A 25,628-nucleotide genomic window follows, 5' to 3' on the forward strand; every position below is an offset into this window, starting at 1 on the left:
AGTTACAAAGTCATTGTCAATTTAACTAGTTGTTGTTTTAGTTCAGAACGCATTAATAGAATTACTGTTGTGCAGTGACCTCTGCAGATTTTCATCTTAGAGGAAAGCTCAGACATGTATTTTAGCTGAAGTGGAGGCTAGTAGGGCAAGTGTCTAGTATTCTACTCTAAAATGTTATGCTGACAAAGATTCTAAAGCTTGAGTTGGTCTATAACTAATTATTAACATTAACAAAGCTCTTCAAAGAAAAAACATCAATGACAGTTTCTATTAAGGGTTGAGAAATCTGAAGATAGCCTCTTAAATTTTCAGTCCTAAGGCCCAGACTCAGTAACCTCCCTTAACTTTGTTACCTTGACCTGATGGTAGTACATGTCATCATCAACCAAAGAAAGGTCTTCCCTCTCCAGAGAATCCCAAGAAAGTCTCTAAGGGCTCCACAGAGGACTCCCTATGACTCTCCTTGCAATTTTAAGATTTCTTTTTTACTGCAGCCTCCAAATCAACACATACCATCAAGTGATTTGTGTCTCATCTTCAGTAACTGCTCCATTTATATGTAACCCCTTCAGAATGTGCCTCTGATTCTTTAGCAGTGGACTCAACCTCATTCTCTCCCAAGAGTTTTAATAACAACTCTTGCAATTCCATTCAAAAGAGTCAATTAACTCCATGATCTGTTGTCTTTGAAAATCTTTTTATACTGCTATCTGGTTAAGTTAGTTGGAACATCTGTTACAAGAATGGATTGCTCTCACTTTGTTTCCCATTTTTAAAGCTTATATATGTATGATTCTTTCAACTTTCTATTGTCTTCTGAAGTTCCCAGCTGCCTGAACATAATCCTGGAAAGGCTCCATGAAAGACCTTCCAAGCTGTTGTGTTTAGGTTTACATTTACCTCTCACAAGGTATTTTTCCCAGAAGAGACCCTTTGTTTAAGGCAATATTGGAATAATGGTGTTTCTCATACTCGCACCATTTAAAAACCCAGTTACCTGGTTTTTTCCAAGAGTCTTTTCCCATTGAACCAGCATATTTTTCTTGTAGCTTGTCATCTTCGAGGACAGTGAGGGCTTTGATAACAGATACATCGCTATCTGTAAGGAAGTCTGTAACCTTCCATGAACTGCCAATATTTGGTGGATGATGGCTCAAACTGGAGCAGGGACTTGAAAAGCAAGGAAGTTTCTAGATGGTAAAAATATGACCTACATTTCTAGACCTATATTAGATAAGGGTGAGGGGAAATAAGGCATTGGTTCAATGCTGATTACTTCATAGAAAGCCAATTACTAAATAAATTAAATCAATTTCAAAATATCCTATTTTTCAGGTGATTAAAATAGGTTTGGTTGCTTGTCTAAACTCACCCACTCAGTGCACAGCAGAACAAGGGTCAGATTTAGTATATTGAAAGTTGAGTTCGGTGTTGGTATTATCATCTGATCCTCTCACTTTAAACAGATAAAAATGCAGGTACAAGATAGTAGCAATTAGCCATTTTAAGTTAATTTATTCATATGTGGGGTTGCAGATTGGATTGCTATAGAAATGAACTTTTTAAAGTGCTGTTAATAGTCCTAACACTGCATAGTTACAGCTATTTTTGGAGCAGAATTTGAGCAAAGTTGAAAACTGTTGCAGTTTAAGTGAAAGATATTCCTTTGCAATGTAAATTATTTTTTTTTAATCTAGTTGATTTTCAGTAAGAAAATCAGAGTAGAGTATACATGGCTTTTTGAAATGCTATAGGGTAATGTTTGAAGTTCATCAACTGTAGAAATTACCCATCTTGGACATACTTAATTCCGATTTTAAGATCCTTGGGTGCATCAGGGCTCTAATTAGTAACCAAAATTGGAGATCACTTTTATTTTTATTTTCTAGGGTTGAGACCTTCTTTCTGCTAATGTTTCTTAGAGGATAACTTACTCAAGTCATTAGTTTTAATTTATATGGGAGTAGATTTTTACTGAAAAAACTATGCAGAGAATTGCCAGATTCCTCTCAAGTAACTCTATGTAATAGGTGCAACACAGGACTTCCTATTTAGTCCTAAAACAAGGTACAAAATTTCAGTCTAAATACTAAAGATCATTAATGTAACCTAAGTCCTTCATACTGTCCAATAACATTTCCTGCCATACAAATTTTTAAAACAATTCATGGGACTTCAGTTGGAAAATACAGTACAGTTCAAGCTGTAACGTACTGGTTTATAGTCTGTAATGATTCATGATATTTAATATTGATTTGTGGGACTCTTATCAGTTTATTATGTGTTCATTTTTGCTGTTCAGGTTTTAAAGTAGGTAGAAGACATGAGCTTTCAAAATAACATCATACAGCTTCACTGTTTGCTGGGGTGGGGAGTTCTGTTTCATTTTCAACTATCATGCTTTTGCCATTCTGTTTCGTCCTTTGTTTGTTGCAAATAGTATGTGTAGCTACATGCACAGATCAAATTTTCACGTGGTACTCTTAATACTGTACCAGTAATAACATCACAGTGTCTTTTATAAACTTTTTTATAGATATATGTAAGAGCACAATTTGAATATGATCCAGCGAAGGATGACCTCATTCCTTGCAAAGAAGCTGGCATCAGATTCCGAGTTGGTGATATTATCCAAATCATTAGCAAAGATGATCACAACTGGTGGCAGGGTAAACTTGAGAACTCCAAAAACGGTACTGCAGGTCTTATTCCTTCTCCTGAACTTCAAGAATGGTATGACTTGAATTTTCTATAAAAATTAATTTAGCTTTGCTTTTATTTCCGTCTTTCATGCTTTTCTTTGTTGTATAGCTAGTTTTTATATAATTTTTTCTTTTTACAAAAAAAAAAAGTCTATAGATTGCCTCAGTTTGTGGCACTGATTTTTTTTTCATATATGCGTAGTAGTAAGGGTTGCATGCAATATTATATGTGTGGTTACATTAGAAAAATAAACACCTGTGTTAGTAAACATCGTGCTTTCTGATATACTACAGGAAACTATGACTGAAGGTTACGTACAAATTGTTTATGTAAGGGGGTCAAATTAATTTGTCTTTTAGGTTCTAAACAGTGTTATCATCAGTACCGCTTATATGCCAAGACACAAAGCACAAAGATCATTGAAGGGTTTTGAATGAAAGCCAAAAAGTAGAAAGAAGTCACAGTGCAAAGATTCCCGAATGACAGATTCAATGAGCAGCAGTGGCAATGAGTACCACAAAAGCAATGCAGAACCTTTAAACAACCTCTTGCAGAAGCTGTTTAGTAAATATTTCAAATGTATCAGCACAAGCTCTGGCAAGCAGGTCCTGGGCCATTACAGTTATGGCCATAATGGAAGAAGGTTTATCAGTATACATAATCTAGCCCAAAATACTTCATACAAGATTTGTTATGTAAAAGAATTAGAGTGTTGGAAAGGGTTTAACAGCACCTGTGCCACCTGGACTAGCTAAAAGAGATTTTGCTAGAAGGCAGAGGTAGACAAGACATTTCATTCCATCTCAAGAGCTCTCTTGCAAGCCCTGATGTAAGGGAGACACTGGTATACATTGCCAGTATACAGGAACACTTGCAATACTTCATCCTAAAGATCGACCTCAAAACAGTTCCTCAACACAACACAACTTGCTCTGAAGTAATTTAGACTATAGTGGTCTTCCAGTCTAATCTGGTGCAAAGCAGCCTACAGCCGTTTTAGTAGCCACCCTTCCTCCCACGTTCACTTGATCTGGAGCTTTAGTGATCTACCACTAAGAAGATATTCTTTATTATCAAAATACCTCTGTATGTAAGTGCTTTTTTAAGACAATGTAAAAAAAAAAAAAAAAAAAAAGGGGTTTGCAAAGTTTTATCTGTACTTTTGTACTATTAAAAAGTCTTATTTTCCTAATTCATTCTGTGTGGCTTTTTAAAAATCATTGATCACAACAAAAAAAAAATTTTTCTCCTCCATATGCCAGGCGAGTTGCTTGTATTGCCATGGAGAAGACCAAACAGGAGCAACAGGCCAGCTGTACTTGGTTTGGAAAGAAAAAAAAGCAGTACAAAGACAAATATTTGGCAAAGCACAATGCAGGTATGAAAAAAAAATATGCAAGTATCTTTAACAGGTTAAATTTCTTACAATCTAAACCTTGCCATTAATTGTTCAGCTGGCACTGTTATATAAACCTAATGAGTTACTTAGGAAAATATAACCAAAATTCTGATTATGCCAACATTACTCTGCTTGTTCTTTGCTATTTAAACATATAGCTTATTCAGTGAAAGGCAAGCTGCCACAAAGTAAAAGCATTGTGATATATCCTAATATAGGCTTACATTGTTTTGGGGTTTATATTTAAAGGACCACTAGATACTAGAATCAGGATATGAATTTTGCAATCTATATAACTGTACTGTGCTCTACAGAAGACTTCTCAGTAGCATCCTTGTTAATACGTGTTTATAGTTATAGCTTATATATGTAAAAACATCAGGAAAGGGCATTTTTCTTGAAGTGCTAATCAGCTGGAAGCGGAATAAGAGCCATGACATAGTCAGTGTGTTACTTACAGTTACCCAAAATAGAACAAACTGTGGAAGTTTTTCCTCCTTGAGGTGATCTCTGCTTGAATCCTAAGTTTTGGGTTTCTATTTAGACTGCTGAAAAATTAAATCGTTTTAGGTAGAAGTGTGAAGTAAAACATCCTTGCTGAGCAAAATTCATTAGTTTTAGTAGTAAAGAAGGAAGACGCATTCATTCATGAACGGAATTTAGTTCATTTCTCCTTTTAATATAAAATACTTAATGTGTTGAAACTGTTTCTATTGGTTTTGTATTGATATCACATACCATGATGATAAATATGTTGTGGTCTCTTGAGAGGCTTGCAGAGATTTTTATTAGAATTAAAAGATATATTTGTCCAAACAGTGTAATGAAAATATTTTATATATTGCATTAATTTCTGGGGTTTTTTCAGTTGCATTCTTGAATGCACCAATGAAACAATATAAATCTGTATTTTCACATTTCTCTTTACCTGTGCAATCTGTGTGCGGTATCAGAGCTCATAATATATCAGTACTTCAGAATTTATGTTTCCTTTGAAGTCATTTGAAAATAAATTCCAGGAAAGTCAAAGAACAGTAACTGTCATTTGTACTCCTTAATTCCGCATCGCATTTAAGATGTTCACAGTTAAATATATAATTACTCGTTACCCTGAAAACCCTTATAAGTAGAGACTGAAAGCTTTGTTTCCTTCCTTTTGCTGGTTTAACATTCTGGGGGTTTTAATGTTTCCACTTCGTTGCAGTAGCACTAAACCATGTTTTACTAATTATGAACTTAATGAGAATAAACTGGATTTTATGACTATTACTAATTATGACCTTATGAGAATAAACTGGATTGTATGACATAAAGTCTTTGATGATACTGGGTTTAAAGTATTACCAGTCGCACATAGCATACATTCCCAATGCATCGCTACTCCCTTCACTTGTGGCAGCATAACTTTGCGTGGCCACACTGTTAATGGTATTAACTGAAGAGCAACCCAACAAAAAGCATAGATTCTTTTTCTTTAGGGCAGATAATTTTTTTAATGCAGCCCACAGTGCAACTGCGTAGTTAATAATGTCAGTGTGACTAAGCACAGCATGCTACTAAGAACAGGTGAAGGAAAAAAGGATGGCTAGGGAAGGAGAAGGAGCAGGTGATACTTGAGGAGCAAAACTAGCTCAAAGATTTTTTGTATCAATTACATCCCTGAAAGGAAGGTAATCTAGACTTTTCTGTCTTGATAGAGTGGGGACATTTTGGAGAAGGCAAACTGTGACACTTTGAATCACAGTTTGCCCACCTTAGTGCTTGCCACTGTCAGTGCTGTTAGTCACTTTACATTGGCGCACAGTGTTTGCCAAAAATTAGAAACATGAGCATTAAACGTTATCATAATGACCATAAAAGAAACTGTTATTTTCAGAATACCATCTGACACTTCCCCTTTCCCTTAAGAAGTCAAAAAGTTTATGAAAGCGCAGATTGGAATCAAGGTTTCTCTTAGTTTGTTGATGTTTTTTGATCTTGGCATCCTTGCAGTATTAAAGGTGATGCCAGTAATATTCCAGGGAATTCTGCCAAATGTAATATATAAAGAGGTTCACTGAAATGCTGTGGTACTCACATGAATTTAAGTTTAACTAAGGTGGTACTGAATTTATTTTCTCTGCACTACTCTGTCATGTCTGGTATTGTTAGTCAAATATGGCAGGACTGGCTTTTGCAAACTTTCAGTGTCTACCTGTCTCAGAATAAAAACCAGATGTTTTCTTTTGGTGGATCCAAAATAAACATAATTAATTTGGAACTGAGAAGTCTAATCCAGATGTCAAAATGTTGCTCTTGCAAAGAAAGTGGAGTTTATTTCTCTCATATCTTAGCATAAAATTCAATAAATCATTTAGCAGTATGTAATCTATTTGGACTTCCCTGTTATTTTTGTCTTAGGGATGAGTCTGAACTGGGGTGCTGAGAAATGACCTAGTAAAATACTTCATGGTCAGCTAAGATTTATGTGGCTAGCTGATGATTTGAGAGCTAAGATTTTGGTGTGCTCTATTGGGATATTACTGGAACTAGAAAAGAAATTATTCTGCAAATCAGACATAGTTTGTGAAGTAAAGAGGAGAATATTTCAGGTACTTTTTATATTTAAAAACAAATATATTCTCCTTTACAAGAGAAATATAATCCCATTTTTCTTTCCTCCATACTTGATATTAGAGTACTGCGTCCTTCAAGAGACAATTTCACAATCATATATACATCTTATCATTGTAAAGTCAGTTTTAAACCAAAGCCCACGGAAAAAATTAGATGTTTTTCATTATTAGGTTCACTGGCATTTTTATAAATGCTATAGAGATATACTGATATCTAGATATATTATTTATTTTACTGGAATGTTATTGCAGGACTTCATAAAAGAACACTCTTTAGAACATACTAGACCTATGCTTCATATTATGCATAATGTAGAAAATTGCCAAGCTTTTATAAAATACGTTTATCATTTCTTAATGTGATTTATTTGCCTTGTGTTTAGACTATTGCATGGTAAAGTTTATTTTGTGCATATACTTTTTATTTTACTAATATATTACAAGCCATATCTCAATGACCCCTGTACATTTTTCATGCTGTCTTACTCCCAATGGCCTCTGTGCATGTAAGTAACCTGTCAAGTGACAATGCCTCTTTATTTGCTTCTTACTGTTTCCTTTCAAGACCTCCTTTTCTTTATTAGCTAGTAACACAGAAGCATTGAAGTTTAGTCTTTAAATGTGCCCTGTATTCCTCATATCTTGTGTATATTAAAAAAATTAATCATTTTTCTTTCACATTTGAAAACCCTACAATCATTAGTTAAATCCACGTAGACTGAGACACATCTTCTCCATGCTGCTAGTTTGTGATGAAGGCATTAATATGTATCATTTATGTTGTTTGTTCCTGTTGTTTGTATCTAACATAATGTGGTTTTGTTCAAGAAAAAAATAAGGGATTGATTTTTTTATTATTATGATTTTTTAATGGGAAAATGCAGGCCTAGATAGTTAGAATGGTGAAACTGTTTAACATATTGTAGATCTTTAACCCTTTCTAATATGAAGTGAATTATTAATTAGTTTAAATAGTGTGAAGGTGCAAAAAGGACAGTATTAAGAATTCCGTGTCTGTGGAATGGAAGAAAAATATGACAGAATTCTTGCTTGTAGTATTTGGGGAAAGGCTGAAAGAGATTCTTTAGGATAAAATTCAAAATGCTTTAAATGGACTAAGAAGTTTTCGCTTTTGTATCTTTTAAAGAGTTGAGTATGGCAATTGAGACATTTGTAGTGTGACCAAATTGAAGTAGCTGTACTTTTTCTTTAGGGTAAAAAGACTGCTGAATTGAAAAATTTGCCCTATTAAAAAAAACACATTAAGTTAAATCTTCTGCTGCTTTAACTGGGACTTAATTACAAAGAGCATTTGCTTTTTGGTAGGCTTCACAGTCTTAATGCTGATCTTGGTGGTTGGGGACTTGTGGAGCAAACAAACTAAAGCTCCCACCACTGCCTACTTTCAGAAGAGGTTTTGGATAGGGGGAGAGGGATATATTTGGACTCATCTTAAAAGATGGATGGGATATAGTTGAGGTGAATACACCAGCATAGGACTTGGGAACACTCAAAGATCTCATACTTTAAATGCAGTCTCTCCTCCCTTCTTTTTATAGCATGCATAAATACAGGACTGAAAACTCTTGCTAGTTGTGCTGCTCACAATTGCTGATTGCTGTAATCTTTATAAATATAATTAACTGCCTCCTGGCTTCTTTTTTTATTAAAATTCTGCAAGAATTACCAGAGGTGTTGTGTTATTGGGCACAGGAGGAATAAGCTGTTTTTAATGAACAAAACTTGATTTGTCAATCATTGTATACCTTGGCAATTGACAATAGATTGATAGGCATGAAGGAATTCATCCAGTTTCAATTGCAGTTGAAATTATTTCTGAAATAATACTTTTACATTTTTTCGCTAAATATGGTGGAGGTTCTTTTATGTAATGCCATCACTTTTCATTAGAATTCTTCATTCTGTCACAAGATTTAAAAGCATGTCAATTTAACTAGCACGTGTGTTTAAAGAGAACTCTAATTACAATTAATATGGTGGTAGCTTTGAAGAATAAATACCACAAGCTATTAACACTTTTTTCTGTACATTGCTCTTAGATCTTGTTAAAACATGATTATGAAAGCAGCCCTATCTTTAGTGTAAATAGATGTTCTCATATTGTGTTCATGTTGGTCACTGTCTACAGATTTTTCTTTAATATTGCTATTTTTTAGGAATGCAAACATGAATGGCATGCCATTTTAGCTAATTTTTGTGGTCTGCTGAACAGTGCATGAAAGGACATGCAAACTTTCCTAAGTAGCTTTATTATTGCTTTTTTTAACATTTTTTAAATGAACACTTTTGTTAAAGTTGCATAATGAAATTAGTTTTATTTTCCATAGCATATTACTTTGTATTATAAATCTAAAACTTGCTAGAATTATAATTTGTAGCACAATTAATTATCACCCTTAATGTGCCTTTTTTCTTATCCCTGTTGGGGTTTCTTTTGTGTTTTAGTGTTTGATCAATTAGATCTCGTCACATATGAAGAAGTAGTAAAACTGCCAGCATTCAAAAGGAAAACACTAGTCTTACTAGGTAATTTTGAGTTATTATTCTGAACATTACAGCATAGTTTTGAATCTCTTTTAGTGGAAAATTTATAATTCATTTTTGTGTTGTGGATTAGGTGCCCACGGTGTTGGAAGAAGACACATAAAAAACACACTCATCACAAAACACCCGGACAGATTTGCTTACCCCATTCCTCGTAAGTAGCAACATTCAATGTGCTGCAAAATTGTTGGTGTCATCCTTGACAACACACCCATTGTACTGCTACATGTGTGCAGTTCTGCCGAGTTGAATCCTATCTTAAAGGTGGGGATTGTGATAGAACTGGGTATATTTATTCTTTTTTTTTTTCAGGCAGAAGGGTAGTAAGTAGCACCATTTTTACATTGAAAGTTTCTTAGTAGTCACAAAACTTCTTGTTAAGCATACTTCTTTCTACCCTAAATGTTTGTTACTTTAGAATGAAGGCTAAAACATTTTTCTTTTTTCTGTGCTAATTTTACATTTACAGTTCAGGTATGATTGGAACAGCCTTGACATTTAAAACTGTATAATTCCCATGAGAAAAAATATAAACTGGATTTAGAGGAAACCTTTAATGTGTACCTGATCTGAACGTTTTAAATTACTTTTCACAGCCTAGCCTTGAGGACTGGTGTACTAAAATAACTTCAAGTTTCCAGAGATGACAATAAGAAAAAGAGAACGCAGTTAACTTCACTGCTTGCAAGTGGGTTGTTATGAAGAGCACAGGGCTGTTTTCCCTTCATGATAATCTCCATCACTACCATGGCAGGAATTGCATATCCTACTACATGATCTATTGGAGATGCACCCTCTTTCCTCAAGCTAGGCATTCTGAAACAAGAGCATCCATCAGCTAACTGTGTCTACTCGTATTTCAGGCTGACCCAGAAACACAATATGGGGGTCAGAAGTTACACTGATGACCATTATGTATTAATTTAAATCTCTTTATACATTGTTAGTGCTTTACTTTAAAATTAGACTTAGGTGGTTTTCTATCTATAAGGAGTTGTTGCTAAAAAGTATTATTTTTAAGGACTTACCTGTAAATCTGTTTGGAAGGGGAAAAGGGTTAGTTGGCTGCTGCTTTGTTTCCCAGGCTTGCTGACTAAGGAGTTAGACAAAGGCCAGTACCAGCAGAAGGAAAACAGAAAGACCTGGCCCTTTTGAAAGCATGGGCCACTAAATCATCACCCCAGCAGCAATGTGAAGCTGCACTGTTTGCCACACTGCTGTTTATATCTATAGACTAAAATCCTGGATTAGACATTTTAAAAGTGCAGTGTCAGTAGTGTGTGATATACATTGTACCTACGTTACTCAATTCAGACATGATTATATCAGGGGGAGTAGTAACCCAGCAAATACATTCTCCATTACAAAGAACTGAAACAAAGAGTAATAAATGTTTTGCAGGGTGCTTTTCACTAAGCCTCTTTCAAGTGCTAACTATATTGATTGCTGTGAGGAGGTAGAAGCTGAACTAGTTGTTTTGTCTTCAAATACTGATTAAAATGGACTCACCTATACCATGCCAACCACACCTTACATTGCTTCCTGTAGATCCCTGCTCTGTGGAAGCACTGAAATTGCTTCACTGATAATATAAGGCTAAAAAGTCTAGACTGCAAATCAGGATGAAATTCAGGTGCTTAAGCATCAGTACGATGTCCAGATGCCTCTTTTAGACATCACCTGACCTCCAGCCCCACTCCAGAATAGCAATGGTCTCTTTAAATCCTGTGTTATATCCGGTAGTTCTATATGGATGCTTCAGATTGAAGGCATTTAGGGCATTTAAATTAGCACTTTATACTGGTGTTTAGAGACCCCCATTACTTTCTTATGTTAGTGTTATAAACAGATCATATAAAATCTATCACATACACTTCAAGTATTACGGGAACCTGATCTGTCTTTCAGCTGACTCTAGGTAATTAAATCTATTCTCTCCAACTCTCAGGGATGTTTGTTTCTGCATTCTTTCACAAAACCGTGGTAGGAGTAGGTAGCTTTTGAGATAGGCCTTGTGTTGGATGTGGACTTTTGGGGAATGCTTTATGAAGAAATTATCTTCCTGCTGAAAACCTGATCATAAAGTTCCTGTCACACACAGTGGTGGTTAATTAAAAGGATTAGTAGGCCATGCATCTTTTACCACTGCAGAAGCAATGTATTTGAAAAATATGTTATTGCTAATTAGTTTTCATCAATCTTGACCACAAGTAATCAGGTCCTCACCCACTTTTTAAACTTAGAAGCAGAAAACCTCATAGGAATTTAAGTAAAAATAGGAAAATACAGAAATTTTTTACAAAAGAAGAGAATTTTGGGGAACTCTAAAAGTATGTAAGTTCAGTAGGCCTAGGGCATCAGTGAGTAGCATAGTGATATTATATGGTTTATATAATCCATTGTTCTTGAATTCCTTAAAATAATAACTATGATCTATAATATTTATATAGAACTTTTCATCTTTGAAATATGCTAATTAATCCTCAGAAGATTGCTAATTAATCCTCAGAACAGTAATAGGTATAATTAAAAATAGAAGATGAGTTCAATTTTTTGATACTTTCTTTGAAGTTATGATAGGGTTGTTGGAAGATACGGAATCAGATTGGGAAGAGATGTGTTTCAGATATGTCACCAACATAAATATGATAGTGGAAAAATATGAGAGTAAATCAATTTGTGAGGGGATATTAGAAGAGAGAGAAGCAAGTGGATATCAGCATGCCTGTGGGGAAAAGAGGAACAGATGGCATACAGAATCACAGAATGGTTGAGATCCCTACCTCTGGAGATCATCTGGTCCAACCCTCCTGCTCAAGCAGGGCCACCTACAGCCAGTTTGCCCAGGACCATGTCCATGTGGCTTTTGAGTATCTCCAAGGATGGAGACTCCACCACCTGTCTGAGCAGTCTATTCCAGTGCTTAGTTATCCTCACAGTGAACAAGTTTCCTTGCATTCAGACGGAAGCTCCCATGTTTCAGTGTGTGCCCGTTACCTCTTGTCCTGTCATTGAGTATCACCGATAAGAGACTGGTTCCTTCTTTACACCTTCACTGTAGATATTTTTACTCATTGATGAGATCCCCCCGAGTCTTGTCTTCTCCAGGCTGAACAGTGTCAGATCTCCCCGCCTTTCCTCATAGGAGAGATGCTTCAGTTCCTTAGTGCCCCTTCACTGGACTCTATCCAGTATATCCATGTCTCTCTTGTACCGAGGAGCCCAGAACTGGGCACAGCACTCCAGGTGTGGCCTCACCAGTGCTGAATAGAGGGAAAAATCACTTCACTCCACCTGCTGCCAATACTTTTGTCTAATGCGGCCCAGGATACTTTAGGCCTTCTTTAACCACAAGGGCACATTGCTGGCTCGTGTTCAACTGAGTGTTAACCAGGGCCCTCCACAAGACCTTTTCTGGAGACTTGCTTCCCAACTGGTCAGCCCCCAGCATGTACTGGTGCATGGGGTTGTTCCTCCCCAGGCGTAGTACTTGGCACTTCCCCTTGCTGAATTTCATGAGGTTCCTGTCAACCTGTTTCTCCAGCCTGTCAAGGTCCGTCCGGACGTGGCAGCATGACCCTCGGGTATATTGGCCACTCCTCCCAGTTGTGTATCATTGGCATCCTTGCTCAGTGTACACTCTGCCCCATCACCCAGATCACTAAGGAAGATGTTGAACAGGATTCGGCCCATTACTGGCCCCTGGGGTAGAATGGAGATGTTAACTGAATTGTTTAGAAACTCTAAAAACCGTAAGATCTGGCCTTTGCTGTTGAAAGCAGCTGATAGAGTCTCATAGTCTTGACCAGGTAAAGGTTATTTATGACCTTCAGTTCTTCCTCTGTTATGTTTTGATTTTTACCTTTTCCACATCCCTTCATCTCCACTTTTCCCAACATGCATCCCCCAGATTCCTGCTTTTCCCAGCCCCTGTCATTCTGCCTGCCTCAAGCTTGTGCTTCATTGTTCTGTATGTTATTTGACAGGTCGTCATTCAGTCAATAAGTATTGATAAACCAAACAAAAAGCCACATATAAGTTTAATATTGCTTTTGTACTAAAAGTGTTTTGTATTTTGTATTTTTAGACACAACCCGACCTCCAAAGAAAGATGAAGAAAATGGGAAAAATTACTACTTTGTATCTCATGACCAAATGATGCAGGATATATCAAACAATGAATATTTGGAATATGGCAGCCATGAGGATGCAATGTATGGGACAAAACTGGAAACAATACGAAAGATCCATGAGCAGGGACTAATTGCAATACTTGATGTAGAGCCTCAGGTAACTAATTAGACGTATAGGAAAGTGGGACTCATCACAAATTGTTCAACCTTATTTTATTGAGATATATTTATTTTTATTGATTGCACACTAGATAAGTAATGCATACAGTAATGTGGAACAAAACTCCCTGGAACACCAAGGTATCAGTCTGTAAAGTGGAATTCTAATAATCATCTTGTTAGAAGAAATAGAGCAAAAACAAATTCATCATTTAGTTTGGTATGCAACCACTGTAGCTTGAAAAATCTACTTTCCATGAAACGTTTTACTGTATTAGCTTCATGTCCAGTGAAATGTATCAAAACAAGTTATTTTCATTGCCTGCCAGGAGTAATGTTTCGCTATTTTCAAAAATTTTTCTTTGCTGCTATATTAGAGTGTAATCTTGTTCCTAACAGACTCTTGGCTCCATAACACTATTGAGCATGGTCAGAAGCTTTTGGGGTCAATCACCGATATTGATCCTATTTGCACAATGACCAGATCAGTGTTGTTACTTTATAAACTCCTTTCTGTGTTGCGGTGTTACACTTTACAGAGGAGGGCAGGAAGGAAAAAATTATAGTTTGTTCATCCATTATATTAAATCTTCAGTGGAAAACTCAATACATTTCCTTTGAAACATCCATGTAGTCATGACTTCCAGTTCACAGGGATGTGTTTTGGTAAGTGGAACAACATGAATATGGGCAAACATGATGTTTATATTATTCTAGCGGATTTAAGGAAATGGGAGGAAACAGTGTTATCTGTTTAAATTTGCTGCCATCTTTCTTCTTTGTGAATGGATTCAAGAAGTTCAAATTCTTTCAGAATTTCATAACAGAAAAAAGATACCTGACTAAATTATTTAGGACAGTTCACATAGTATGCCAGTGTGATGCTGTTCTGAAAAATAAAAAAACACACTTAAAGGTTTCAGGGAGAGCAGTATTTATAGTTAGTTCAAATGGAAATGGAACAGCTGTTGAAAGCAAACTCGCTTGATAAACCTTTTCAACTTGCATTATTCAGAAGCATTACAATTCTCAGAAGCCATTTTAATCTTTACTGGAATATATTTACATATCATAACAGCCACCTTTGCTACAGTTCCTCCAGCACGTGTCTAGCGAACCTCTTTCTTAACCAGTACCCTTATGCATCCATCTCAGCTCAATAAGGACAGCCTGTTTGTGAACTTATTCCTAGTTATCTTATACCACTTGCCAGTTTTCCCTTGGGTACTCTTAGTTATGTGAGTTTTCTTGACTTTCACGTATCGGGTATATCTCTTATTTGGAGGAGGTTAGCAAAGATTATATATATAGGTGGGTTTGAAGCAGGGGAGATTAAAACCTCTTTAGCTTGGAATAAGAGTGGATTGTGGGTTGGTGTTTCTGGGGTTTTTTTCTTAATAAAAAACTTCGGAGAAGACAGGAAGTGGAAGGAGCAAAAAAAGACTGACCTTTAATAGTCTTGCTTTATCTTGTCTATCCATTTGAGTTCAGCTGAGGTGTGTTTACTTGATGTTCTGCAATTCAGTCGAGCTGGAATCTGTACCAAAGTTTCACGTATGGCAGTTCTGTGTGTTACTCAGTAAATTATGACTAAGTCAACTTTTTAATGAAAACTCTTTTCTTTTGCATAGACTTGGTTCAGGGGATTGGTGCTGCATGTACTGAATTAGTGTTACGCTCACTTTACGAACACTTCACTGTGCTTACTTTTTAAAAACTTTGAACTCCTCACATCACATTTTCATTTGTTTCAGAAAATAGTAATAAAAAACCATTAGTAGGTAGAAAAAGTCAGACAAAAATGATACTCTAATCAATATTTATTCTAAAATACAGTTGGCTCCTTCCCCTGTTTATGGCATGACTGATTTTTTTACCTGGTGTTAATCATTCAGTTTAAATGCAGACAGAATTCTGCACTCTGAGAATGTATGGGAAGAGCCTCTCTGAAGATGCTAAAGCTTTCATTGTCATGAAAACTCACTTTAATTAAGGATAGATACACAGTTTGACCACCAAAAATGTAAAATAATGCAAAAAGTGAAGTGTCTGTATTACTAAGGTCTTGACTCCAGATCAGTTAAAAACAAATACCAGTGGTGGCAAATCTTGATTTTGTATCTTTTGCTTGTGTGACTTACCTTATTTCACGTTGATTGTTGGGAGATTCTTCTAAAGTATCTGATTTTTTTTCACCTAGGCATTGAAGGTCCTGAGAACTGCAGAGTTTGCTCCTTTTGTTGTTTTTATTGCTGCACCTACTATTACCCCAGGCATTAATGAGGTATGACGTGTTGCAATCTAATGTCTTATCAGACACAGCATTAAGGATGAGATTCAGATATGCAGATAAGACTCTTTAATTGTTTCTTTGTAAATGGAGAGGCAGAAAGACAGTTGTATGGTAGCATTAAGTTGATCGAGATGTATTAATTGGTTATTAACTGATTTTTCTAATTGAAACTATGAACTACAAGTTGGAGGATCCATATGATATATTCTAAAAATACATCTTTTGTTTCGTTCCCTATTTCCAAACCCTCAGCAGATCATTAGCACAATTACTCAATTACAAGTTGCAATGCTAGCACTAGGTTACAGCTAGCCTGAACTGAAGAAATGGGTGTGTGTGACTGTGCGGTCATTCCACCTTTATCTTTAGTATTTTTTCTATACAGCAAATTATATCAGAAATAGACCCATTAATTTCAAAGACTGTTCTCTAAGAATTTGGAGCTTTGGCTAAGTGGGTAATTGCTTGTGGAATAATGTTAAGTGTTCATGCAGGTCTACATTCTGAATTTCCTACTTAGTTTTTATAGAGTATCTGCTCTGCAGATTGCTACTGATTTCAAAGATGGTATCAAGCAATTCTGGATTTAGCTCACAACAGGGCAGACAGTATTTATACACTTTATCTGCTCAGCCTTTTTGAAACCATATTAAGGTATTTAATCAATTGGATTTGACCATGAATCTGTTCCAAATCTCCTAGATGCCTCCTTGGTCACGCAAAAATAGTCAGAAGCCCTGTCTCTACAGCCTGTTTCTATAGAAATGTAATTACAGTATCAAAAGTATGAAACTATGATATTACTGCAGAGGCTTGCAGGAAAATAAGGAACAAGACAAACATATGTAAATGCAAATACCCTGAATGATTATGGAAATAGCAAGTGAAGACTGAAACATACTGGCCTTGAGCTGCAGTTATACTGGCAGCAGAGGCATTCTACTAGTTCGCTGTTGCTGAAGGGAGCGATTAACTTGCTTCTGGGACATGTACTGCCAGTCTGCACTCACTATGGCACTTACCAGATCTTTTAATAAGCTACTTTAGCTCTAAATTGGATTTTTGTCAGTTTTCAAGCAGCTCACATAGGCTCTGACAAGCACCAATGCCAACCAGAACAAGTAGTGAAACCATATAGCCAGGAAGAGAGATGGGATGGAGAGGAAGTATCTTTTAGATCTTTTAAGTTTCACAGCAGTAAGTGATGTCATTTCACTGTGTCTTATGGACCCATACCCTAACTGGTAAACGTCACAAGCGTACAGACGAAGATCTCTCAGAGCATCACAATTTACAGTGTTAGTGAAGTGACAGTTTGTCTAACTGCTGGTGTTGGCATACGCTGTAAATCAGTACAATCTTGAGAAAATGCTAGTGTTTTGTATTCTATACTGAATTTGCCTTTGTGCAGGCAAATGGGATGGCATCACTTAAAAATAATTAGAATCATTCTTAGGATGTGGCAAGCAAGCATTGTGCTTGCAGCAGCACTCAGGCAGCCAAGTACCCTGTGTAATTATGTAATTGCATGGGTTTGTTGCCTCCATACCTGTGTCTCAGCTCCCAAATAGTCTTCCTTGGCCTCACTCATCTGCCAGTGGTATTTAACTTTTAATCTTCCAGCTGTAGGCTATAATGCAGAGACATCTGGGACAGTTCATATGAGGGAGAAAATGTTTTCCCGTGGTACGCTGGGATGAGGACAGAAATGTAGTTTTTATAGCAGCAGTGGGGAAGTATTTGTTCATGCCAAAGAAATATTAGTAGAAGTACCATATTGTAAATACTTGCATTTGTGCTGTAAGACTATGTCTTTATTTTATGCTCTTGTGACTGAAGTCTCTGTGCATGGAGGGTTTCACTCAGGCACTTGATCACTGAACTTCACTTTTAAAGTGTGCTAATTTCTGAATCAATTAAACTTAAGGAAAGGGAGGGGCAGGAAATAGTAACAGCAACAGACCTTACTCGAATACAGGATCCTATTTTCAAAGGTTTATTGGGCTGCATGAAGGGAGATACACAAATCGTCTGTGTGTTAGCAACCTGCGAGGCAGCAAAGGGTGGAGTGTGTGTTTCATATTTCCCATTCATTCTTCCTTTTGAAAAAGTTCATTTGCGTAATGAATATCCCTTTCTGTTTATCCTCGTATCCTGCTTTTTTTATTTTACTTAACGCTTTTTGAGACACTTCTGTAAATGACTCTCCTTTTTTCCTCCCTTATGTTTTCTTAAATTTCATCTTTGCTTTTCTTTTCATTTTCCTGCATTCGTACTAATTATACATAGCTGCCAAAATGGTGCAGAAAATTGCCTGTAAGTACCAGCTAGGGGCTGACAAGGTAGTCCTGGTTATTTCAGTAGTTCTAGAATGTAGATATGCTCGTTCCCGTTCAACATTACTTTCACCATTGGAATAAAAATTTAATGTAATAATGACTTCAGATATCTGCACCAAAATTATCTGCTAGTAAAAAGAAACTAGAGCGCAAAATTTCTACTCTTACAGCTGAACATCTGAACTTCGTGATAAAATCAGTGCAGAGGCCTGATCTTAAAAGTGTCTCTCTTGAGACACTTTAGCCTATTGTGGACCACACAAACTATCTCAATAATCGAGGACCACACAGCAAGAGTTAGGAGACAAAATATTACACGTTCCAACTGAGTATAGCAGTGCACTATGAGCAATTCCGCAAAATGCAAAACCAATTTACATCATATAGGAAATCTCCCAGAGCGTACCCACCTGTCTAATCACAAGGGAAACTTAAATCAGATTATTGCTGTGCTAAAACAGAGAGAGGAGAGAGCATATCAGGAAACGTGGGAGTAGTTCCTCTTTCCTCCAGCTGTTTTCCACCTCCCAATGCCCAGACAGCAGCAGAGGAGTTGACAGGCTCCACTTTTTTGATCTAGATCTTTATTGAGATGTGTAAATAGTCACTGAGCCAAATTCTTCTGGATTTTAGCTATGCTTCCTCCCTTCCTACAGCCAAACAATAAAAGGAATTTTTCTTCAGAAGTTTGCAGTCTGACAGCTGTTTAAACTGAGGAGAATTTCTGTCAGAGCAAAATTGTCAAAGGCCTGGATGGTGTGTATACATTGTTCACAGCCTTAGGAGGGAGTATTAGTAATTTTTTAGGCTGTGCTTTGACTGTCACAAGTGGCAGCTATTGTCTTTATCTACTTTAAGGCCAAAAAACCCAGCCTTCAGAGACCAAAAGTATCACTGGCAGCTGTTATGCACATGGGAGAGATTTCATGAGTAAAAGTCATGTTTCACTCCTTCCTGTCCCAGCTATGGTGGAGAAGGAGAGAAGATTAGGAAAGTGAACTGAATTCTAGTGATGGGAAAGAAAAAGTCTGTTCCCGTAGTGAACGCGCTGCAACTAGACCTGTGTAAAATGCATATTGCAGAGAGCTGAGGGAAGAAGGAAAGACAGATGTTCTGCTCCTAAATGTGAAATGACTGAAGTTGTGCCCATTCATTTGTCTGGCTGTGGGTACCTGAACATTTTGATAAATATCCTTTTTCTTGACACTATTGAGAGCCCAACTGCTAGAGAGATCTTCGAGAATGAGCTGGGATGTTCACTATTCAAACTTTAATTAAGAAATCTTAGAGAAATGGAGAGGAACTTCCTACAGCAAAAATTTTGAGGAAGTGGGAATTTTGGTATTTAAGACTTATAGGCACAGAAGAAACACTTGGCCAAGTCTGGCATGGTTTTGAATGTACAAATAGATACTCTTATCAGAAAAACAGGTGAAATCTGGTCAGTCAAGAACTGTAAGCTTTTTTCTTTTTGCAGAGCTTGAGAAGGTTTGAATGTATTTGAAAACTGCTCCAGTGGCCTGTCCCAGACTTATTACTGCCCCTAAAATTATATGATAGAAATAATGTTTTACATTTCCAACAGGCTAAGAAATTAGATATTCCAAAATACAACCCACTTTGATCCCAGTAAAGTTGGCTTTAGGAGAAGCTAAGTCAGGAAAACATTAAAATTTAATGAATTTTTGAAACACTTAGTTTTGTGACATCTATGTGTACAAGGTAAATATTAGCATTCATACTTCTCTGCCTACCATTGTTTGTTTTAAGATGAGATAGATCTAAGGTTTTCAGATTTTTATTGTCAGTCACAGTAAGATAGATGCTTTACTGAGAAAAATTTATTCTTATACTTGTAGGTAAAGATGACACTTGGGAAATCTGAATAGCATTTAAAAAGCTAAATATGACTTAACAGTTCTAAGGCCTCACGGGGGTTTTTCAGGTACTATTAGCTTTGTGACATGAGATTAAAACTTTTAAAGGTGCGATATGATTTTGGTAAGACTGGCTGTAAATATAAAATTAACCTTTAGCTAGAGATGTTTAAATCACTGAAAATATTCTGCTTGGCAAGTATGAATTCTTTTCGTTTGTAGGTTAATTTAAGCAGAAAAGTTTATATCCTCTGCTGATATGAATTGATGTCTCTTTTGGAATCTATGAGAAGTTGACAGTTTACCTAACAAAGATTTTGGCTTAAAGACACTGGGCCATTTGAAATGCTCCACAAAAATATTTAATATTAGTATTGATCCATATTGCCCAATTTGTTAATAGCATAAATTAAATTTGCATGCACTGGTGTTTTCTGTGGAAGTTCTAGATGCATAATGGTTCATACAAGGAGCATCCCTTGTGCAGAAGCACGTGAGGAATATTTGTCTAACTTTGAATGAAATTTGTAGTGATTATCAAGTGAAGGCGACATCCCCCCTTCATTTGAGGCTGCAGCTTCAGGGGAGAAGTAGAACTGTAACTTTGGTACAGAACTTCTCCAGAAGTGGCTGGTTTTGTTGCTACAGGGAAGGAGAACTGTCTCAGCACAGATTCTTCCCTACAGAGGACCTGAAAGCCACTGTTCTACAGCAACTTGTCACCATCATTACAAATACTTGGGAAGTTTAAACAGAAAAAAAGGGGAGGAAAGGAGTCTCTTACTAGCTGGGTAAAGGGGAGGAAAGGAGTCTCTTACTAGCTGGATAAAATTCTGTTCCCAGAATAATTTCCTGTGAAAACAGCTATCGGTACTGTGCCTGTATTTCCTGCAGCCTAAAACTCTTGTCATGATAAAGTGTATCCCAGTTGACTGATAATTAGGGTGACCCTATAGATAGATACTACAGAGCAGTAGGAGTCTATAGTGTTCATGTGTAATTTTGCCCCATCTCCACCCCAAATCTGTGGGACAGGAAGGACTTGATTACTTTCCTGTGGCTATTTCAAGGTTCCTGAAAGCAGCCAGTTACTATTTTTTAATTTCTACGGGAATTTGCAGGAAGGGTATCCAAACTTGTAATTGCTGCAGAGCCCTAGAAAGAAGAGCCTTTTGCAATCCTGCTCTCTCAGAAGGGCAGACCTCGCTAACCAAGCCTGTCGCTGTGGCGTTGCTGGCTGTGCAGAGTCCCGCAGCACACCCGCAAAGTGGGATGCACTTGGTTCTGTAAGGACATTTGGCACAAAGCCATGGAGAGCATCAGCCTGCTGTGGCTGGCCCTTCTGGAGGGCGGGCTGCATGGCTCATCTTCAGGAGCTCACACTCGGAGATGCTGGAAATGCTCTGAAACGGGAACTACAGGGTAACGCGGAATGAGAACTTCCTTGTCAGTAAATGGGTAGACCCAGAGGACTGAACCAAAGGAAGTAGACCCAGAAGACTGAAATCATTACCAAATCCAGCAACAGCTGATCCCTGACAATATGCCCTCTCCTGTTTCTCATGTTCTTACCTGGCCGTAGGCCCAATAGCTCGTATTTGTGCACTTCGTACGTTTTATTCGTATATGGTCTCTGTTGCTCATGTCTGTACTGCTTTTCTAAGCTTCCATCCTCTGCCTTGCCTTTTATTGCTAGGCTTGTGTTTTGTCTCAAGTAATGTCAATAACTGAGCGCTGTTTGAGTGTCAGCTTCAAGAGAGAAATTGTGCCAGTTCTCCTCTGTGGTTTCCATAGATTTAGGTGGGGGATCTAAACTGCCTGGGCCTCCCCAAGGCCTGTTTTTTGCCCTTTTCCTTCTCTATAAGCAATGGTTAGAAATCCGTTGTAGAAGAGTACAAAAGGATCCAACTTCTCTCTCTCTCCCATTTTCTTTTCTGACTGCTGAACAGGATGAATCTCTTCAGCGCCTGCAGAAGGAGTCTGAAATCTTACAGAGAACATATGCACACTACTTTGACCTAACAATTATCAACAATGAAATTGATGAAACTATCAGGCACCTGGAGGAAGCCATCGAGCTTGTGTGTACAGCCTCACAGTGGGTCCCGGTCTCCTGGGTCTACTAGACCGATCACGAGAGAATTGAGGAAAAAAAATTAAAAATTAAAAATCTGTCATTACTGGGAACCACCTCATACATGGAAAACCTCTTCGTTATTGACCTTGTATCAACAGGTCTTGGCCCCTAGAGACTACCTAGATGTAGTGTGACCTAAAATATAATTATTGTCATGTCCGAATAGATAGGAGGAGGGGGAAAAAAATTAAATGCTAATTTAAAGAGACAGTATCTTTTTTTAATCATTTCTCCTCAACTTTAATAAAATGTATCTTTAAATATATGTATTATTCAGTCCTTTGGAATGTTATATTTTTGGAAATCATAGCTTTTTATTTCAAGGGCCCCTAAAAACTGCACAAAATAGATGCTGCTTTCTATAATCTATTTTAATAGTAATAATAATATGATTCTGTTACCTTACCTTGGGGGTGGAACACTACATTCTTTTTAGAGTCTGATTTTATGGATTGGAATACTTTGCTTTCCTTTATTTATTTGAAGTAATTAGTCTAGTGGTTACGAAACAAATTCATTAATTTTAAAGGCCTTTTTTTGCTTTTTTTTTCCTAGGATAGTGTTTTTAAGTACTTTTGTGTAACATCCAGATAATGTGATACTGTCTCTTTGAAGAACTCTGTAAAACTTTTAGAAATTTGAAATTGGGTCTTGACTCTTAATGCATGTGGACAGTCGCAAGCGTTCATGCCGTTGGTGTATCTGTGTTGATAAAACCTGTAATCTACAGCAAAGTACATTCCGTTCATGGGAACACGTACCCAAGGGAATAAAGTAAAATATTATTCTGACTGAGTTGTAAACCTATGCACATCCCTTGCATTTTGGGCAACTTTATAAAAAAAAAAAAAACCAAACTGATTTTTATTAATAATAATCATGTAGTGAAATGTGTTTGTAATTTTGTCTCAATTTAATTTGTTGTAAGGTGGGAGGGGGCAATTACTGGTTTCACCATTTCAGATCTGTGTTGTCTGAGAGTATTAACGTTTTAATTAAGTTTAAGCAAAGAAATGCTGATTTTTAATATGTATGTAATTGTTTAAAAATGCACACATTTTAAAAGAAAATACTGTGCAATGAAGAAACCAGTTTAGGCACTGCGATAAACTGACTATTCCAAAAGACTCATCTACAACAGCCCTGTAAATTCCTTTAAAAATGGTAATTGACTCTACAGTCTGACCAATTTTTTTTATTTTAAATATACTTCCTTTTATGTGTTCAACAATTAAATGCTTTTGGGTCCTTCATTTCATTGCAGGGAGTTTCAAGAACAAATCAGTGACTCATGCAGTGAGAAAAGGTTTCTTAAAGCCAGTTAAGGGAAGGCCCTTGTGGGGGCACAGCCTGTCATCAGTTCCAGGGCTCTGCTCCGCCTGTACCAGCACACGTTCAACTAATTTAGAATTAGAGCAGAGCCAAGTAAGAAAATCTAACCACATGCTGATCTGCTGTTTTGTTTTCCTTCTTCATGGTCTCGCTGGCCCAGGTGGTTTGCATTTCATTCTGAAAACAGTTAACAGAAGCAAGCATTGCCACCTCTTTTTAGGTGTCAGAAATACAGTGTTCCTTCAAGCCCTTTATTTTCAAAGCTTGGTTGGCTGTGCTGTTGTATAGTATGAAGTTTAGTGTTTAGATTAAAATGATACAGTATTCTCAAAGGATTTATCCTCAGAGTTGAACCGTCAGCTGTGACTGATCCATGGGCTGTTCCAGTTGTTTGGGACCACTGCACATGTAATCAGAAAAGGTTCTCACATGCAAACCTTTACCATAGGGGTAACTATGATGAAGTACATAGGTTGCTGGTTCTCTCCTGCCTACTCCTACTGCAAGTCGGACAGTCAAATCTCTATTCTTCTAAAATCCTTAGGTGAAATCTAGGCCCAGCTAGCCAGGTCAGGCAAGGAGTTTATTTCCTGCAGCAGTCACAGCAGAGCAGCCTGCACCCAGCAGTGCAGGAGGGAGAGTGATCCACCTGTGGAACCCACTTACACTTACAGCTGGAATCACAGTTGCGTGACTGCAACCCAGTCCCTTGAGTTTGTAGTTTGTGGAGTGCTGGAAACAAACTGATGAGAAACTATCTGTGTGGGCCTCGCGAAAGCAAGCCAGCAAGTAGAGGGAACCTATCAGAGTAATAGTAGCTGCTCGTCTTGTTTTGAATTTAGTCCCTGAACAGGGGGATAGGTGTGAACTATTGAGTAAGAGGTGATTTTTCAAGTAGCCGTGCCGTGTTATTTTAGTTCTAGATGAACCCTAGCAGGTGTTGTGTAGATCAGCTGTTGCAGCAGCAGTATTACACACCAGCTGAGCGCATCAGAGGGGCAAGTTCATTCTCCCTCAGAACTACCTCTTTTCCCAGTAAAGCACAAAGATGGGAAGACCTACCAAAACTCAAGCAGTGGATGTTTCTGATGTTAGAAGTACAAACTACTTCTCTGATAAGCATTGGTGTCTGACTTCAGTGACACATTCTTCATCTCAAATGTTTATGACATTAAACAGGTAAAGTAATTTTGATAATTTGGGTCTAGTCCACCATAAATGTTTTGACTACACACTTTTGACTCAATGTGAATTTCTTGGAGTTTCTGTGTATCCAGCCTGTAAGGAAAGAAAACTCAAGGCCCATGAGGGTACTTCTGCCTTATGTAGATGACAGTAAGTAGTGATTTAATGTAACTAATAGGCTTTTCTTAAATGGTCCTACCATTCAGTTAATACTACACAGTAGAAAGACTAACTTGGAGAGTTTTGTTTCTTTTATTCTCACTGTATAGCCTTTTATCGAGAGACAAAAACTGTAAAGCCCATCAGTCAGCATACTGTCCTGCCTCCTCTTTACCACAGACTGTTTTCCTTGTAGGAGCCTTCAGTAGCAAAAGATTAACTTGGAAACCCCCCTAGGCTTTAAGTACAGCTGAACCACACAGCCCAGTGAGCTCCATGAAGCGGTTTCAGCACAGTCCCAGGAAACACAGAGCAAGCCCAGGACTCCTCGGTCTGCCCGATCCACACCTCCTGCCCTGCCCAAACCCTTCTGGTGCATCTGGTATTTGTGTGGTACGTAGAGGGCAAAAGGCTGCCGTAAATTCAGCTGGAAGCTTCACTTGCATAGGGAAGACTCATGCAGGTGCAGAGCTAATATTAATGATTTTTTTTCTTTCAATCTCCAACTGGAGAAGGGTCATCCTAGTACTGTAAATATCACTGCATAATTTAGAGTGCCTCTTGGACTTCTCTAAATTTATGCTGAATGTGACCTCAGAAATAGCCCTGGGATTGGGAAGAAACAAATATTTCTGTTTGCCCCTTTTATACTTTATTTTTGTACAGGGGCTCATAGATTTGTAAAGAAAACTTGATCTTACCAGTATGCTGCCTCTCAGTCTGACTGATGCC

At 37.3% G+C, this 25,628-nt stretch overlaps 1 protein-coding gene and 1 long non-coding RNA gene across 24 annotated transcripts in view; one reads left to right on the forward strand and one right to left on the reverse strand.

Moving 5' to 3' along the window:
- The window catches only part of CASK (calcium/calmodulin dependent serine protein kinase), a 225,610-nt gene extending 202,154 nt beyond the window's left edge, over positions 1–23,456 (forward strand). For 8 of the 23 annotated variants that reach the window (XM_055703033.1, XM_055703038.1, XM_055703044.1 and 5 more), the window contains 7 exons: positions 2,537–2,733; positions 3,966–4,081; positions 9,184–9,264; positions 9,356–9,436; positions 13,370–13,572; positions 15,775–15,858; positions 22,033–23,456. In XM_055703033.1, the coding sequence (XP_055559008.1) occupies positions 2,537–2,733; positions 3,966–4,081; positions 9,184–9,264; positions 9,356–9,436; positions 13,370–13,572; positions 15,775–15,858; positions 22,033–22,209 (939 nt within the window). In that variant the 3' untranslated portion in view covers positions 22,210–23,456. Of the gene's footprint in view, positions 1–2,536; positions 2,734–3,965; positions 4,082–9,183; positions 9,265–9,355; positions 9,437–13,369; positions 13,573–15,774; positions 15,859–18,156; positions 18,184–22,032 lie in introns of all 23 variants that reach the window. The other 15 variants (XM_055703030.1, XM_055703034.1, XM_055703039.1 and 12 more) reach the window with 3 other exon arrangements.
- On the reverse strand, positions 22,718–24,271 carry LOC129735434 (uncharacterized). Its single transcript, XR_008731073.1, has 2 exons — positions 24,215–24,271; positions 22,718–23,588 (listed from the first exon to the last, which is right to left on the reverse strand). It is a non-coding gene; the product is annotated as an uncharacterized LOC129735434 (long non-coding RNA).
- Positions 24,272–25,628: the final 1,357 nt, after the last annotated feature.

The sequence above is a fragment of the Falco cherrug genome, chromosome 2 (assembly GCF_023634085.1).
Source record: "Falco cherrug isolate bFalChe1 chromosome 2, bFalChe1.pri, whole genome shotgun sequence".
Classification (NCBI taxonomy): domain Eukaryota; kingdom Metazoa; phylum Chordata; class Aves; order Falconiformes; family Falconidae; genus Falco; species Falco cherrug.